We start from the raw sequence: 19694 nt of genomic DNA, 5'->3' as shown, positions 1-19694 counted from the left end.
GCGTTTGGCAAACAATCGACAATTTCTCACTCCCCACGGAAAACAGGGCCGCAGTAATATATGGATTTCATTCTAATTATCTATGTGTTTTTTTTTCAAGTTACATCACTAGTCCGAGCGGCGCTCCACCCACATTATAGCGGCATAGACGAGTCGGGAACGGTGAATTATTAAAAAATGAAGAGGCAATAGAGCAGTGTAAATTATTACATTAGATCGGCCTGAAAGTCTTGGACCCAGGTCTCAACCTCTGAGTGACTTTACGAGACCTGCTGTGTTTTAAAGCGCAAGGACTGCGCGAGTGAGATAAAACAAAAGTCACAGGCCTGCGCCGCACACGCAGCACTGTCACAGCGTAAGCTGGAGGAGCGCCTCCACCCATTTTCGGCAGCACGCACTGGATGGGCTTCGTGCCTTGCGAGGAAGCGCTATAGCGGGTGCCAAAGAGCAGAGGGAGATATTGAGACTATGCGGCACACACGTCACATCCCTTGACCCGTGGTTCGATTCGATGCTGCTGCTGATGACGATCATTTATTTGCACCTCCTTTGAAATGGGGCGGTGACAAATAGTCACCGAGCCTGCTTGATTTATTCAGGTGTGCTATACACGTTTCTCACTCCAGCACTTTTGTATACATCTCTTCAATATTCTTTTTCTTCCTGAAGACTTTATTTGCCTTGTACCGCTACCTTTGCAACTGTTACATGACGTGTCACCTGAACACTATGCAACTGCAACACAAGGTGGGAACATATCGACGCTACGCGGCGCCCATCTCACATCGCGTGTCTCCTGGCGCGCCAGGATGTGTCTATAGGGCGGTTTTTCCGGTACAAACTAGCGAGCGCTAGCGTCGCATTTTCCTCGGTCTTGCATGCACATGATGTCCTGGTAATCTCAAGTATGCTGATCGATAAGACTTTGGCGGGAACATCGAAAATAAAACTTTGTAAAGATTTAATTTTTTTTAAAGTTACACACTCATGCCTTGTCAGTTAAAACATATAACTGCCGCCTTTGTAACTAGCACTTAACCCTATTAAACACTGTTTTATTGGTTGTAACGATGCCATATTATTCTGGGATCGCCTCCATAGAAATTTGCAAAATTTTTAAAATCTAAATTCTCACAGCCCCTATGAAAATGGTCATATCCTTTATGTTTCCTTTATGTTTCCTTCTTGTGCCCTATGTGACCTTTATGATTCCTTGTCCTTTGTGTGACCTCCGGGACGCCAACTTCGTGTGTACCACATGTTTACTCATCCTAACGTATACCTCGAGGATGTGACCTTTATTATGCCTCTAGGATGTGTCCTTTATGTTTACCGCAGGATGTTAACTGGATGTGCACTATGTGTTACCTGAGTGTACACTTGAGTGCACATGTAGGTGACATAGAGTGCACATAACAACTGTCTGTACATATAATACAGGCAGATACACCTGAACTTTGTGACAGCCGTTAATACACTCTGCAGAGTGATTGTAAGTACTAAATCTTGACTTATCCTTTCCTTTGCCCCAAGAAAACAACCCTTATTATAATTATTGTAGTATGTGCCCTTTGTGTTTACGGCGGGATGTTACCTAGGTGTGCACTTCAGTGCACACGTAGGTAACAGAGCATATAGTGGGCGAGTAGGTTACGATTCATCGTACCTTTAGCAACAGCGCAAAAGCAACGCGGAAACAAGGAACACTCCGAAGAAACAGCGCCGTCTTGTTGTGTTTCTTCCTTTTGTCCGTGTCGCTTTCGCGCTGACCACAAGTACGAGTAACTGCTGTGTCGATATTAGCACGCGTAGAAGCAGGGCAGCGCGGATCCCGTAAATGCTTGCTTGGGCGTACAACTGAACAATTTATAATTGTGAGTTGGCTAAGTATGAAAGTTGTGTGCGGAGTATGGTCGTATTTGATTACGCGAGAATGCAAGCAGTACGCCTGTTTCACTTTGGCCGAAGTTCCGCTGCCGCTGCAAGCCAGCCATCGCCACATTTTGTCGCCTTCATTCCTTACGCTACGAGCAAATATGGTTCCACCTATGCAAGATAAGGCCTGACATTCTCAAAAACACGCCACTGGGCACCATAAGAAGCGTGTATATGTGTGGCAATTCCGAATTTCTGATCGGTAGGCGTCACAGCTCTCGCGGCTGCCCGCACACCGTGCGCTAACCCAAGCGACGGAACAGCACAACAGCACATGATGCGTGCTGATTGGCTCGTGTCCGCCGACAAACCACAGGACAAGCGTTCGCGCATAGTTCGTCTAAAATTTCTGCATATACTTTAAAAAGACAAGGCAGCGCACCAAGACACTTTAAAATCAATAATTTGTGTTTAAATACCAGCCTTCCTTCCAGCAACAAGGTTTTTAAATCTCGAAGGCCGTGCTTTTCCAAAATGCACGCCCTAAAGGAAAATGTAGATCTCGGAGGCTAAATTCACGTTTTAACCGCAGTGCGGCGCTGCCGCAGTGTAACGGTTGACGGTGAGCTGGGCCACGTTGTGTTGCTGTGAGCGGTGAGAGTGTTTGTTACACAGTAATTTAATCATATTTTCGAAGTGCCTAAACAAACTGTGATCCGTACCGTGTGCATTAACCATCAGGAAACCTCTGGACTCGTGTAACGCCATTAGTTCGCCTTATGTTTCGTGTGATACGCCAGTGTCTTGTGTACTACAGCGCCCGTCCGAGCTGCCTTTGTTCTCGCCTGTCCGCGTTCGCTCGTGGAATACCTGATACTGTGGCTTCGAATCAGTGGCGTAGCAACAGGGGGGGCCGGGGGGCCGTGGGCCCCGGGTGCAAGGGGCCAGTGAGGGAGGGAGGGGGGTGTCATATGCGTCTGAAGACACCCCTCTTTCCGCCGGCTACACCCAGCGGGTGGGGGGGGGTGACAGAAGACCTAAGGGCCCCAGGTGCCATGTCACCTAGCTACGCCACTGCTTCGAATTATGGTGCGTGAAAGAATTTGTTGACAGTTGTGCTTTCGTGCGCTGGTGTTCATCGGCAATTCAACAGTGTTCGCGCCGGAAAGAGCGTCGTCGCGTGGTGCCTGCGAGACGAAGAAGCCGTTTGCTGACCACATTGAAGGTAAGCAGGTCTGACGCTTGCGCGCATTCTCGCAGCTTTTGGTTCATGTGGTAAGCTTTGTGGAACGACAACAGAACACTTTCTGAGCGTACGTTGACCATGTTGCTGTGCACATTTAGCAAAGCGTTTCACGAGGGGAGTTTCCGTGAAATGTATCATTTCTTACCGCTTACTTGCTCTATGGAGTGATGTGCTACCAGCGCTGATTGTTGGGACTTAATGGGCAAATATTTACGTAAACGCTGAAAGTTACTGTTTTCTCGGTAGTTTCCCGACAAGAAATTCTTCCGTAGATATGAATTTCCGCAAGTTACGTTTGTAATGCATGTCGATGTGTCACGGGCATCGCGAGTTGGCACGCGACTGCGATGTTTGACACTTGAACAGGTATTAGCTTGTGTGAAGATTACTTTATTGATAGTGTTCAGATTGAAGTGCAGCTTCGCGAGAACTTGTCTGCATTGTTTGTGTTCTTCGACGTGCTCGTGTATTTGTCTTCTGTATTGTAGGGCAAATGTAGACCGACATTACAACAGCGAAATTTCTTTTTAATCTAGGCATCTCAATCAGACGCTCGTTTTCATTAATATTTTCATCCGAAGAACGGGATGTGAGTTCCTGCGATTGTTAAAGACAGTGGCTTGTAGCGCTGCCTAATAAGGGATGCGATTTTCTTGCGATGCTTCGCGCTCGATGTTTGCCACTCTTATAACCCACCTTTCACGGCTGGCTGTTATAGTTAATAACGATAGCGGAATGTCGGTAAGATCAATGAGCAAAAGGAGTAGCATCGGAAAAGGGATCGCTACAAAATCGCGGTCTAGGTTTTAGACCCTTCGTAATCGATTGTTCATTTGATTTACTAGATCTTTAAGTTTTGGTGATAATTTCCCATGTAGTCTGATGTTTGCGGCTGGTTTTATTCCCGCCTGAATTTTACCATATAACAGTGTAACCACTTGAGATATAACTACGAGACTTCTGTACAAGCAGGCACACAAAGATTTGTTGGCCAGTTGCCTACTCCTATAGGTCATGTACAGGCGCCCAAATCTTTAACTGGTGTGCGGGAGCGGCGACTTTTCCGTGCGTCAGCGCCGTTTGACGGGGCGAGGCTGGAAACAGTCTGAGGCTAAGCGCATGCGGACAAAGCGCGCTTAGCTGGGCCCATCGTCTACTAGTCTGTTTCCAGCCTCGCCGCGTCATACGGCGCTGACGCCCGGAAAAGTCGCCGCTCCCGCACACCAGTTAAAGATTTGGGCGCCTGTACTACTTAGCAGCTGCTGCAGAAATGTTTAAAAAAATTTGTGAGCAATTTAATACCTGAGTGGACTGGCAGCTCAGTCTCTTTCAAACAACAATTAGTTAAAAGCTTCTGTGTTGCCCTGATGTTTTTATGATCTGTTTTTGACTTCTCCACGTTTCTTAGCTGTGTGCATACAGGCCAGGCTGTGTTCTTGCTTATATGAATATTTTTGAATAAGTGAAAAAGATTGGCTTTTGTTTTGTTTTTCAGGTGCCTTGTGAGCTCTCACCCAAGCAACACATTCCAGAGGTCTGCTGTGAGCAGACGTGGCAAACTGAAGTAACATTCAGATAGTCCAATAAACTGTTCGTAGGTTCAGACAAACTTTTGCAAGGTATAGTCAAAACTTTCTTTTAAAAGTGCAAGCACTGATCCAACCTGATCTTTCCATCCAAACATTACATATTATATTAGTCACAAAGACATAACTAGAACAGCAGCACTGCAGTGAGGAACGTACAGTGGTTCTCCAAGTGTTATACTGAAATAATCTATGAAGGCTAATTAGTTTGTAATTTTAGAACAAATTGGCATGAATTTCTGTGCCATAGCAGAGTTTCAATCCATGCGCTGCATCATGTAGGGAACAGTAACCTTACAATGAAAACCAATGCAAAACTTTTTAACTCAGGAAAAATTTATAAATATAAAATGTGTACACGGAACTCTTCATCTATGCATGTCTACGTAAAATACAGGATTTAGTCACTGCGGCCACATAAAGGATGCATAAAGGTAGGACACACGAAGGAAACATAAAAGCAGTGGCCAAATTTCAACATGGAGGAAACATAAAGTACGGTAACATAAGGGATACATAAAGGGAGGACACACGAAGGAAACGTAAAAGCAGTGGCCAAATTTCAACATGGAGGAAACATAAAGTACGGTAACATAAGGGATACATAAAGGGAGGACACACGAAGGAAACATAAAAGCAGTGGCCAAATTTCAACATGGAGGAAACATAAAGGATATTTCCTCATGTGAACTGCGGGAAACATACAGTAAACATAAAGGACATAACCATTTTCATAGTACCCCATACGTTGTTGTTCCGTGGGATAATTAGCTATACGATACGTTTTTACTGATATCTGCATAGCCTATGGAAAACTCGTACGCAAGCTCGAAATGCTGGAAGAACAATTTCCGCATGATCGCATTTTTCTCGGATGATTACGCAACCTATAGGGCGTTTACGATCAAGAAGAATGTCACGCAGGTTGGTATCAACTTTTGATTAGGTGTTTAACTTGTCCTTTCAAGTTTTTGTTGTAATGGAAGATGTTGCTTTTTGTGACGTTTTTTTTTGCATGTACTTCCTGTATACCTGTGATTGCTTATGAGCACCTGGTGCTCATAATATTGTAGATAGTTCCGGTGCATGCATGATTTCTTTCATTGTAATAAATACCATGTTAAAAAAACAAAGTGCTGGCGGGCTCTGTGGTAGAGTAGCTGACTCCGCGCGGCGGGACCGGGTTCGATTCCGGCGGGCACTGGGAATTTGTTTCTTCTCCCCCCCCGGCGATAGCTGCGGCGGACGGCGGTGGCGGCGGACACCCTCACCAACCAAAACGGCGATTAGAACGAGCGGATAACAGCTTACGCTGTAATAGGTAGAGGCCGGTCTGAGCTAGCGTCTGAGAGGCGCGCTTGAACTGCATGAGTATACAGACAAGATGCAAGAGGACACGAAGCACTTGTCTTTTCACGCAGTTTAATCGAGCAGTACTAACAACTAGTCCCACAAGTCACTATATACTGCGTGAGCACGCCGCTCACATCACATAACACGAGACGGGGGTAGCAGAATTGCTGCCCCGGTGTAGACAAGGCAGCAAAACTGTAGTCACGAAGGGAGCGAACTCATAGCGAAGCGACAGCGGCGACTTTTCTCCGTGTTTTCTTGCACGCTATATAATGAAAATCTTCCTTCATTTTATTACCCAGCTCACTGTAAGCAAACAAGTCACGGATGTGCAGTAATAGAAATTATATCTCGAGGAAGTTAGTTTTTCGAGACACATTAGTTGAGTAGTCTAGACGGCCTGAATCAAATCACCGGCCACGATCGTGGTTCGCGTCATTGCCAACCCCGCCTCTCTGACTGATGTCCCATTCAGAGCGCTTTTTCCTACTGGCACTATGAGCAAGCGAATCACAGCTGGAGGTGCTCTGAAAAGTGGGAAATGAAATCAATACGACACCAGTGAACGTGACTGGGAAGCACGGGCAACAGTTTCGACCACGAATCTCGTTTTCTTCTTCTTGAACCTGTCTTTCTTCCAAGGCTGTCGGGAACAATCACAACTTCAGGCGTAGAAACACATTAAGCATTTTTCTGAGAGGCACCTAATCTACAATCGATTGAACTCGGCTCTTTCATCTCTCGTTCAAGGCGCGCCTTTTCAATTTAAAGTCGCTATCGCACACCGTAATGTTTACTGTGATACCGGGAGTGCGCCAATGCGTTATGGCAGTGCTGCCACTTCTGGTGGGAAAACATATCTGCGATCGTCCTAACGCGTTGTTGTTATTATTTATGTCAGACAGACGAGCCGTGCGATAACTTTGGGTTAACTTCTGGAGCGGCAGCGCTTGTCCCACGCACGCCATGCAAATCGAGAAATCCGAGGCGTGAAAATCAGTAATATTTTCGGCATTACAAAGAAAGAAAGCACGTGTTATATTGTGTTACAGGTGCGTATAAGCCAATTTAATAAGTGCAGGACACGGCTGCGCCTTTCGGCATCCTCTAAGCATTCTTCACGTGCAGCTCCATGAACCTTAAGAAACAGCAAATGCAAGCTTAGAGTCGACGGCAAAGTCGACGTGGTCGCGCAAGGCAAGGCAATATCATCAACAAGCAAGGCAATATCATCAGCGAATCGCAAGTTACTAAGGTATTCTTCATTAACTCTTATCCCCAATTCTCCTCAACCCAGGTCTCTGAATACCTCCTGTAAACACACGGTGAATAGTATTGGAGAGATCGTATCTCCGTGCCTCACGCCTTTCTTTATTAAGATTTTGTTGCTTTCTTTATGAAGGACTACGGTGGCTGTGGAGCCGCTATAGATATCTTTCAGTGTTTTTACATATGGCTCGTCTACACCCTGATTCCGTAATGCCTCCATGACTGCTGAGGTTTCGACAGAATCAAACGCTTTCTCGTAATCACTGAAAGCTATATATAAGGGTTGGTTGCATTCCGCACGTTTCTCTATCACCTGATTGATAGTGTGAATATGGTCTACTGTAACAGCTACGTACGTCCTCATCTTATAGGAGCACAGGACGTAATTTTCTAGCAAGAAGCTCAAATGTACCTTTCGTGTCCAAATGATCCCTTTTTCGCCTCAAAGTCGGGACATGCTTTAATTATGATCTCTGCGCGTTTTCCTCCGCGGCTGCTTTCCGCGCGGTACTCGACTCACCCTTGCTGAAGAAAGCGCTTGTTCAGAGCACGCGCGGCTTCTTTTAATTATAACTGTTCTCGCCGCTTTCAGCGTCATCCCGTATACATCGTGTGCGGACTTGAGTTACGGCTGTTTCTCTTCTAGCGAATGCGATAAAACGACAGACGGTGAACCATCCGCTGCTTTCACCGAAGCAGAGTGATAATTAAAGGATATGGCAGGCTCCTCCAAATCTGTTTGAACAACGACTCTGCCGGGTAAGCGTGTCCTAAGTGCAGTTAATCAACGTTCTCTCCGGCGACACAGCAGCCGCTTCTCGGTTTCTTTGGCTTTCCTGAAAGGAAGCCACATAACCCCTCCGAATCGCTATGAAAGGGAAGCCACTACCTGTTGCCTGTCTTCATTAAAGGACGGTGGCATTTTGGTGACCGAAGTTGACGCAAGCTAACTTGAGGTTCCATTCATAAAACTCGTACGTAAGAACAAGTCGTGACTGCAGCCATGCGGGCTGTTCAGTGCGCAATTGCAGTAGCGAGCGACAATAGATCCGAGACGCTTGCCAGTCACAAAAGCACAGAACAGAACATTCTTCCTTTTTTTTTTAGCTGGAGCTGTGTTCCAATTACTCTACACAATTATATGTCTAACGCAGCAACGCCCAGATAGTGCAACCGCGGAACGTTATTAAGCCAGACTGACCCCAGGGAACACTGTAGTCTGCGGTCGCATTGGTTACGTGGGTCACGTGACCCGTGTGGTGGCCGCCTTGCCGAGAAGACACACATGCATTTTCTATGCTGCAAAACGCTGTGCAGAACACCAAGAGTTGCACGCTCGTTACCAGGCAGCCAAATGACACAAACCTTCTGCGATGACTGAAGGTACGCGAAAAGTTAGTTCCTTGCGCTTTCTTTAAAATAAAAGAATGTGCACTTATTTGAAACGTTTAGTGAAATCTTCACTTCATGTTCATTCCGATGTGCGTTGGATTTGCCATACGTTTCCTTTTTTGCCAGTGAATGTTGACGCTCTCGAAAGAAAGACCGCAATTTCAGTGGATGAATGTCGCAGGATGTTGAGTTGTGACCTTCAGTGCACCATAACATAAAGAAAGTTACCAAATTAAGCACAATTACTCACAGCATGTCTGCAACCACGAAAATAATTTTGTCCTGAATCGCTTGCATTCAACTATCTGAGCCTGTCATTGCGGAAACATATAGGGTAATTGCGACATAGTTCTTCATGTTGATTGAAAAATTGCCGAATATACGTGAATTAAGACAAAAAATAGTCCAAAGTACTAAAGCGAAGAAAAAAGCAGAACAAACGGATATGGGAATTGTTCACTAAACTGTAGCTTTAAGAAAGCAAGAGGGATGGAGGAAAATGGAATATATAAATTTCAGTTTAAGTCGTACGGGAAATTGTTACTTTGCCTCCGGAAAGCCTTTGAAATTCATAATCACAAGTTCGGATGAAATTCAGTGATACACCATGTAAATTTTCGTTTAAGAAAGTATAACATAAACAGTTTACATATTGAAACATCTGTTCTTGGTGCGGAGGTACAGGGCTCTAAACGCACGCTAGCAACTACTTTAAATTGAAATGTCTGGGGAAGAATATTTCTTAGAAAATTTAGACTGTAAATGTAGAAATTTCCTCCAAAATGCCACTACAGCTTTACCGCCGTCTTTTGTGTAACAGCAAAATGTAAGGGTTCATTTCGTTTCGTTCTATTTCCTTATCACCCACCCCTCACAATCGGCTCATCCGGGTATCACCGATGAATCGCAATAAGGAGTGTCATTAAAGTATGATCCTCACGTTATTCCGGACGTATGCTATTAATACAGGCTTAAATTTTGCCACGTGTAAGCCTCTCAGCATTTCACATATATTTGAACAGAAAAACCGCAAGGTAAAGCTTCCCCTTAGGTCAAAAATGCGTTGAGTAGAATATGCTCTACTTTTTAATTGACCCTCTAACAGGTAATAATTTCATAATAACCGCAATAGTTATTTTACGTCCTCGTAAAAAGGAGACTGACATAGTGCAAACATCACTTACAGCGCGTACATAGACAGGGACGTCCCTGTCTGTGTACGCGCTGTAAGTGTCGTTTGAAACAATGGAATGCCAACTATAGACCTTATACCCAAACCCCCCTGCTTCAGTGACATAGTGCACCAGGAATGAATCCGAGCGCAACATAATAGTGCACAGGCGTTCCTCGCATATATCTCAACAGTTTTCCTAGGTATACTTTGTGGCGCAAAATACATTTCTGGAAAAGGGACAGAAGAAAGGGAGACAGTGAAGTGACAGTGCTACCAGATATGGCATTCCGGTTGTCGTTTCGGCTCCCAACAAGTTAGCTCAATCGCGCCCCCGGATCACACGCGAGGGGCCGCGGGGCTGCCAGAAGCAGCACGCCAAACATTTCAGGGACTGCGTTGAAGGGGTGGTCTACGAAATAGCCCTAGATTGCGGCAAGTCATACACAGGACAAACGGGACGTTGTATTAATGACATACTGAGGGAGCACGCAAATAGCATCGGCAAGAGTGAGAACGCGCATCTTCCTGCGCACTGTAAAGCCTGTCGTTGTAGGCCATGCTTTGAATGAATATTGATTCTTGGCAGAAGTAGGGACCAAACTGCAAGGGAGTTGTTGGAAGCGTTTTATATTAAGACGAAAGGGTCTGATTGTGTCAGCGATACATCTATCGTATTATATTCCGCAGAAATGTGCTTCATCCAAAGCATGTTATCTTGACCACGTTGTTCTGTCACACCTTGGCTCCCTGCGCATGAGCGGAAGTTGTATTTTCTTCTATACGTGTGTTGGCGCTTCACTGTCTCCCTTTCTTCTGTCCCTTTTCCAGAAATGTATTTTGCGCCACAAAGTATACTTAGGAAATCTAAGCACCAACTTGCCCAAGAAGAAGTCCTTTTAGAACATCTCAACAGTAATTGATGACGGAATATAATTAACTGGGACTCTGTACCACGAAGAGAAAGAAATCTGTGTCTGTATCTGCGTTCCCTTTAACATAGGATTGTATTGTAGATTAAAACGCTGATTGCAACGCCAAAATCTTGGGATCTGAAATAAACGTAGCCCCTGTTGCACCGACAATATGTCAGAAATACGTTTAATGGGGTTCCTGCTCTCTTCTTTTCTGATATGTCACTTTGTACATATTGTCGCCGTTAATTGGCACCGGCTACTCTTTTTCACATAGAGATATGAAATGAAAATAGAATTAACCTATACGCATCAAAATTAAAAGTCAACTCCAAATCATAACAAAAATTCCAGTCACATAAGTACACTAATGCCACAGTAAAACTGCAAGTCAACTCAGAAACGCAGCAACACGAAGTCCATTCACATACCTGCACTAAAGTAAGCGCAAACTCATGTCACATAACTACACTAAGACTAAGACACGCAGGAAAGCATGAATTAGATTCAAGTGAAGGTACATGAGTCCAGGCATTGAATTGGTCAAAGTCGGGCTAAAGAAGATCCCATAGAATGAGCTTATCTAAGATAAATACTCTACTCAATTATTTCCGAGAATATTGCTCGACTCACGCAGTAACGCGCGTCTTTGCAATGAATATGTCCGCTAAGGACCTAGGATCTACTTGAGGCCGAAGGGCCTGCGGTCTAATGCCGCTAAATCACCTGGGTGCTGGTCGACGCACGCAAAATAATGCGCCATATTTGTAGGTTTGTGTGAGAGAGAGGGTTAATATGGCGGCTGCTACCCCAGGGATTGCTTAGTTGAGTACCGGTTGCGTGCTGTATCCTTCGGCCTAGTTCTGTCGACGGCAAGCGTACCTCATGATTGATGAGACCCAGGCATTCGGTGTAGTTTGTCCAGTTGCCCCAGAGCCAGTCGCCGTTGGGACCGCACACTCTGTAGGCATAGAGACCTGCAAAAAATGAAGCCCACCGGAAGTCAGTCTACCCGAATAAGTGCGACACCCAGACGGGCCTTGGTAAAGAAAAAAGGTGACCGCCGACGGTAAGTGTAGAAACTAAGCAAACAATGTTATAGTATTCAGGTAGAAATCACTTGGGTGAACATTGGATATATGATGACATCGAGAAGGGCTGATTCAATTAGCAATGCTTCATCTTCCCGTATCGACGAAGTTCTCATTGCGATGGTATATAAGTGTGATGAAAGACTTATTAGATGCTACGACGTTGCTCATGTTTACGCTGGAGAAGCGTAATCAACGGATCTGTCTCCGCAAAGGGCAAGCGATTCCTATTACTCAGCGAAACAAGGCCCAAATGGTGACTTCAAGACAGGCGTTATCTCCAAAGGTTCCTTTGTACAATTCTACGCTATTACGGGTGACATTGGATGATGGAGTGTTTAGTCGTGTGTTTCTGGGGGGCGTGCGTGCGTGCGTACTTGCATGCATACGTGCCTACAAGCAAGCAAACACAACAAAATTGGAACTTGCGCCATGTTCGAGGACGCAACAGCTGGTCGATATCGTCGTGTGGGAAATTGTGCGCCAACTACAAGTGTACGCCGGCCCTCTTGGTAATATATTCCTTAGCCAGCCGTAACAAAGGAACCGCGCCGAGCATGCATTTTATGAAGGAACGGTGGCCCTGAGCTTCGTGGTTTGCATTTTGGCTGACTCCCTCCTGCGAGTTGTGGTCATGCAACTTTTATTATGCCAAGGCGGATTTGTTGCCATTGCAAGCATATGCCTGAAGAAACACAACCACACGCTACACCCGTCTCACGATACAGCCAGCATACAAATCAATCGCGATCTTGCTCATTAAATAATTTCTTTCATCAACCCTTATATACGTGGTCTTTAACTTCTTCTCAAGATTTTTTTTAAACCTCCAACTTTCTATCCCATATGTTAGCACTGGTAGAGTGCAATGACTGTACACTTTTCTTTTCAGGGATAGCGGTAAGCTGCCGGCCATAACTTGGTAATGCCTTCCGTACGCCCTCCACCCCTATCTTGATCTTTTTCTGTAAATTTTACGTTTGAAGATCAGAAAATTAAGATTTGCTTCTCAAGATCTCAAGAGTAATTAACCTAGATAAACGTACCCTTGCACAGAATCTAGAGGTGGACAGCCAATCACGTATTCTAGTTCTTTTTCCGGGTTGTTGAACGTTATACCTTTGTCTTCCCAATATTAATATCAAATTCTACTATTACATTTGTTGGCTGAGGTTCTCCACCATTTGAATAAGCAACTGCACAAAGCCGCAACAGCCGAAGTCCAGCTTGGACCCACTGAGTTAACAGACCGGTGATCAGACGATTGCATCGTGAGAGTATCATGAAGCGTATTCGCAAATCTTCGCTTCTGTAAGAGCCTTACTGGCCAATTTTATAGTGCTTGCCAGCAGCTCTAGCAATTTGTTTGCAGATAACGACACGTTAATCGCGACAGCGGCCAGTCGTGTGTACCTTCACTTCAGAAGGTGCTTATGTGAGTACGGGCACAGGTGTTTCCGTGCAATAAGTGCGTCCTATGCATCGCAATGCGTGTTGCGGTGCCCGCGCCTCGTGGTAGACGCTCATTTCGTCTGCAGCATCCAGTGGTGGCTTATTCATGCGAGAAATAGCAGGATGTGCTTTGTAGAGAGCAGCTTCTGGAGGGAGTTGGTAATATGAAAAGCTTGGGCTTGAGCTCTAAACAACGCGGACATGAACAAGAAATGGACAGTACGTGCACCTTCAAGTGATTGTCTGATTACTTTTGCGCATAGACTCCAAGGCGAGTTTTCCACAAATATTTAGCTGTCTTTGAGCTCTCGTTCCGTCCGGTTCTATGATTAGTTTTCGTTTCGTTTTCACAAACTTTACCTCACAACCTTCACTCACGCAAGCGTTCGACACAGTAATTAATTCTAAAGAGACACAGAGAGAGAGAGAGAGGCAAACGAGATGGGAGAGGCAGGGAGGTTAAATTGCATATTTCGGTTTGCTACCCTGCACTGGGGGAAATTCATTCTAAGTTTTCACATAAACTAAAGATTGTATTAAAAACTTTGTCTTAGTTAAGTGTACTGCTGGTGGTTTCTTGTATCAACGTTCCCAGTATGTCGCCTTTGTTGGAGCTGATTCTTCTATTAATTTGTCCAACTATGTTCTAGGGTTTCTCATAGGTAAGTGATGGGACGATTACTGTTTTTACTATGTAATAATGACCTCGCTGAATCTAACCCATCTCTTTCAGCGTATGGATAATGAGTCTTTAAAAATATTATAATACATCATTAATTCTCCCTATCACCTGTAAAGCACCTCCTTAACGTTTCATAAGGAGTTGTCGAGTCGGATTTAGCATGACCTGAAGAATACACCCATGTTTCTGCGTGCTAACTTCTTTAAATTCGACTTCTTTGCTCGAACAATGAAACTTTGCAACTCTTTACTCGGCAGTGTCCGTTTTCTGCAGCTCGATAAGTTTGTGTGTACGCTTAGCGACAAGTGACCATATTTTTACGTGATTTATTTTGCTGTAGTTGTTCTATCTCGCGTGATTTATTTCTAATCGTATAATCTTATTATTTTGTTGTTCATGTATAACCACTCCCATTACTGCAATGTTCGTTACTGTTAAAAATACATACATACATACATACATACATACATACATACATACATACATACATACATACATCCATGCATGCATGCATGCATGCATGCATGCATGCATACATACATACATACATACATACATACATACATACATACATACATACATACATACATACGCACGCACGCACGCACGCACGCACACACACACACATGCACACGCACACACATACATACACACGCACACACACATGCACACGCACACACATACACACATACACACACATACATGCATGCATACATGCATGCATGCATGCATACATACATACATACATACATACATACATACATACATACATACATACATACATACATACATACATACATACATACATACATACATACATACATACATACATACATACATACATACATACATACATACATACATACATACATACATACATACATACATACATACATACATACATACATACATACATACATACATACATACATACATACATACATACACACACATTAGAAAGTGTTCACGGGTCTTCTACAATGCTATAAGTTAATTAGGGAATTTCGCGCAACGCAAGTTACTACCGTGCCGCCAGTACACATGAAATTTGGAATTTTAGCCAGTATATTTGGTATACGATACACTTTGTTTTCTTGAAGCTTTACCTACATATTCCTTAGAGTTCTGAAACGACGTTCTTGTTTAGTGCTCCATAGAACTCTAAAACATTGCAGTCTCTCATCGCCCTGGAAGCGTTGCAGAGGGTGCACTAGAAGCTAAAGACTGAGCGAGGCACCCAAAGGAGCACACTGAAGCGCTCCCACATTCTCGTCTACTGCACCAAATGCGCAGTATAAATTACCAACTCCACCAAGAAACGACCCCGCGTAAAGATTTTCCCACACAACACGTTTGAAACACCTAGCACCATCTCGAAAGTTAATTGCGCAAGCTTTAAAGGCTCCCTCAATGCATTTACATTGGCATTTGGAGCAAACGTTTGGCAGCGGGCATGCTCCACCGCATCTACTCACAATGACGGCTTCCTAGTATGAAACTCATTCTTGCCGCTGCTTCAGAAATACGTTGTAGGAGACTGCATATAGGCGAAAACTTGAGCCTGGTTTCACAGCAATTTCGCTGTGTAAATGTACAAGGAAAACGTAGCACAGGTTCACGACACACACCGTCGATCGATATTCTTCTCCGGCCCGAAAGACTGTTACATAGCAACCAGTCCGAGTCATCGTTCATTCTTGTTTTGCCATCAACACAGTGTAAGGAGGCGTTCTGCCGACAACATTTCTTGAAAGCGAAAAATTGTCATTCGCTTGAAAGCGACATGAAGCTACAGAGGAACCTGAGTGGCAGTATGAACAAGTTGGTAATCCATAGGTAGCGCCTGTTGTATGTACGTGTGCCTTTTTCGTCTATGTACAGATCGCGCTTCCCCAACATTCCTATAGAGGAAGCTATATATGGCGCTCTCAGAAAGGAAGCTTTGCAGTTGAATGAAAAATATCGCGCTTTTACGGGCATTGAACCCAAGCTCAACGCTTTCCAGTGCTGTGGCTCTACCATCCGGGTAAACAAAACGATGACGCAGGCAAATTGAAATGAGAAAACCCCGGTACGAGTGCCGAGTTCATAAAGCCTTTCGTTCGTAAGCTCACCTAGTAATTAGCTAGACACATTTGATATGTCCAGCACCAGCCCTGGCTCGAATTTTCTCTTACGAACAATTTCAGCTTAAGAGCTTTTTGCGAATACTGACCCACTTTTACGGTAACCTTAAAGTTGGAGGAAGTTCCATGAGAGTGAAAAACTGTCTTGCATGTAGAAAGCGATTTTCCAGCTTAATGAAAGTTCCTCCACATTCAGACAGTCTCTTGCAGACCGGTCAGCTAATCTCAGGAATTAAATTGCTATTGTGTGGTCCAATGGCGAAGTGCCTTGACGGGTTTCTATTTTAAGCCAATGTGCCACGTCATGAGTGAATGCGACTGTGATTAATCCCTGTAAAAGCCTGCACGGGCAGAAACTTCTTCTCGTACTGAATACGATGAAGCTTGGCGCAAGCGGGGCTTCATCTTATTGAGCACAGCGCATTTTTTCTTGAGTATATTCTGCAAATAGTCTCGTCTTTACGTTTCCTTCCACTAGACAATATAAATGACGTTCGTAATGCCAGCCAATTATTTGATTATCTCGGTTAGAAATTATGGGGCAAAAAAAAAGAAGAAAAGAATAAAGCAAGAGCAATCTCTGCATACAGGCTCCAAAAAGAAACAAAGTTAACTTTGATCTTTGCCGTGCACGCTTCCGGCATTAAAGTTAGCCGTAAGTATGTGAAAACTGGAACACGACTGATTAAAAACCTATCCCTCATCCGACCGTAATAACTGGCTAAGTCGAAAGCGCTGATATTGACAACTAATTACTTGCCCCTCAGGCGCGTACTTAATCAAGCGTGGTACGTGTCCGTCTACTTTGTTGATATTTGTTTTTGAACGTATAACACGAAGCGGAAGACGCAAAAGCACCACCAAACGTTGAAAAAGAATTATCTCGAAGGAAAGTAACTAAAAATAGTGACCAGAAGAAAGGAAGTTGCAGGTGGTTTATCAAAAGGTAAGCAATCTTCTTCACTTATTTCGCTGCCGAACGGGGTCCGTTTATTCGACAGAAGTGCACAACAGAAGTAAAAGAAAATTCGTTTCCTGCCTTCTAACGCATTAAGAGGAGCACGGGCGAACCTGCCTGGAGGCTAAGGGAGAGAAGGGTTGAACGCACCACGTGGTACACTAGGCGGGCTAGAAGTAGTAGAAGCGGCTCGGCCGAGTCAAGCGCCTTCTCAATCATTCCGCTCCCATTCCATCATGGAATGTAATAAATTGCCTGCCGCACATTCAGATCACACACGCCCCCGCACCTACTATTTCTTCCGAAGGGATGAAGACGCACCCACCGAAATATGCTGTGTGTACCCGTGTGAAAGGCGCACACACGCACACAGGCACGCACACACAAGCTCACACACGCACGCCCGCACACGCAGGCGCACTCTCTCTCTCTCTCTCTCTCCTGAAATCAGGGTAGAACGTCCATGTTCGGATGATGGGCGGCAGCGAAAATAATACAAAAGGAATCGGAAAAGAACGAAAAGAAATGATGCGCTCTCAAGGAGCACGCCTTCTTCGCTGCGCCATCCCAGGGCGGAGAAACGCGAGCTCCTACGAGCTCCTGGGAGCACGTTCGCGAGTTTAGTTTGGGAGTCTATACAGAGACCCGTCATCTCCAAGCTTAGATCAATCCGAAGACCTATCATCCGCAAGCCTAGTTGTATAGCTCTGAAGAACGCTTCTCTGTGTTTCTCTGTAATAGAAGGGGTAGAAAGTGGAGCTACCACTGCCACGTGCCGTACTTTGTCTTTTTGTGTTTAGTAGATTAGAATGTGAAGGGTGATAGGAACAGGTTGCAATAAATCTTTTGGCCCACGTCGATAGTCTGCTTGCCGAATCTTACTCAAGAGCGAGCGCCGACTAAGCTTCAGAGCCGCCTGGCAGCCAAAATGGGGGCGGCCTCGAAGGTAGCTACAATTGGTATTTCACGTTTCCACTCTATTCCGCGCCTATACAATAATGAATTGTATGAAATTCCGTATCACATCCGTTCCCTTCATAGATGAAACGCATTTTATCCTTGAGTGGAATATTTCGCGTAGAGACTGGCTGTCTCTTTGCGAAGAAGTTATTCGACGGCCGGATTGGCTCGAGGCTGGAACAAGAATAATTATGGTAAAAAAAAACCAGCTTTGCTCGCCCGCGTAGCACTAACAAATTAGGTGTCAAGAGACGTGGACCAACTGCTCTTGCATAATAATTACGGTAGCCACACAGATTTCTAGTGGTACCGTGCATGAAATTGAAGCCAGAGAATTGAAGTATGGGACGCTCTTGGTGAATTCTATGCTGAAGAATGGCGAAACGAAATATCGCAGCAACTGTCTGTCGGTGATATTGTGATGATTTGGACGTACTGGTTGCACTTAACGTTAGATACATATGCTGCGAAGCTTTAAGAGCCACCAATCATTCGCAATACGTCGGCCCCGACTCTCGGCCGCCTTCGTAGTTTTGCCTGAAGTATAAACGAGACATAACTTCACAGGAAGGGTGAGATTTCAAGTGATTAGCGGTGGTCGAACAGGGAATGTCTCTACAGCCAACATTTAGACAAGGGCACTTGAGAAAACGTTGGTCGAGAAGTTTATTGGGACAAGAGGATTTCTCTGGACAGGTTTTCTTGTGGAAGCGTTCGATCTATTCAACGACATTCTTAGTTTGACCATTGTTTAATACCTACCCGAAACGCTTTTCGCCTTTCCTCTTTTCACGCCAACGTAAGAGTTGAGTGAGTAAGCGTGTAGTGAGAGTGAGAGAGAGACTGAGAGAGAAAGCTCTTTATTGAAAAGTAGAGTGTTTAGACCACGTATGTTAGACTACATTGCATGTTTAGTGCTCTCGGTGGGTTTGTCAAAAAAATACAAAAAGGAAATATCCTATAATTAACCACCAATGGTTGTATGTAAAGAATAGCAATGTCCGGTTTTAGTGAACTGTTAGCCGCGCAATTTGGATTTGAAGACTTAAACATAATATAAAAGCAAGACAAAAAGAAACCGCTTATGCCCCCCGTACAGATGGTAAACCAGCGAAGCTGGAATGTGCGGCCCCGATGTCTATCACTCGCTTAATTCCAACGGTTTGTTAAACTGTTTCTTAATTATTGGTTACGTCTTTGGGTTTCTCAATGAGGTTGCGCACACATTTGGCTTGGGTTTATCACAGTATTTATTTGAAATGCCGCACATTGGGCTTCGCATAATCACCGTCATGGAGAGGTTCAATGAACGTTTCATTGTGTCAATCCAGCGGGTTCATCAAAGTCTTTCTGAATAATGTTACGCATTTGTGTTTCGTAATACGTTAATCATGGTGTTTATGACTCGTTTATGCACTGTAGTTACCAAGTGACACATCGGGGCCGATATTTCATTTATTTAAACACAGGGACACATTTTTCAACCTACTACGAAGTCGGAGAGAGACTGCTGCGCGCGTGCTCTGTTGTGAGAGAAAAACGACGTCACTATCGGCGTAGCCAATGGCGCACTGCACCTTCCACCAGAGGGTTCATGTGTTCGGACCGCTAGAGTTTCA

At 44.6% G+C, this 19694-nt stretch overlaps 1 protein-coding gene and 1 long non-coding RNA gene across 2 annotated transcripts in view; one reads left to right on the top strand and one right to left on the bottom strand.

Moving 5' to 3' along the window:
• LOC139057228 (corticotropin-releasing factor receptor 2-like) overlaps positions 1–19694 on the bottom strand; it is a 290004-nt gene that overhangs the window by 69320 nt on the left and 200990 nt on the right. Inside the window, exon 3 of the mRNA XM_070535083.1 lies at positions 11689–11783. Coding sequence (XP_070391184.1) covers positions 11689–11783 — 95 coding nt within the window. The remainder of the gene's footprint in view (positions 1–11688; positions 11784–19694) is intronic.
• LOC139057230 (uncharacterized) overlaps positions 1–19694 on the top strand; it is a 348067-nt gene that overhangs the window by 130809 nt on the left and 197564 nt on the right. The gene's annotated exons all lie outside the window — the stretch shown is intronic.

Source organism: Dermacentor albipictus, chromosome 3 (assembly GCF_038994185.2).
Source record: "Dermacentor albipictus isolate Rhodes 1998 colony chromosome 3, USDA_Dalb.pri_finalv2, whole genome shotgun sequence".
NCBI lineage: Eukaryota > Metazoa > Arthropoda > Arachnida > Ixodida > Ixodidae > Dermacentor > Dermacentor albipictus.
Note: the sequence above shows the minus strand (reverse complement) of the source record. Positions and strands in the feature narration are given on the sequence as shown.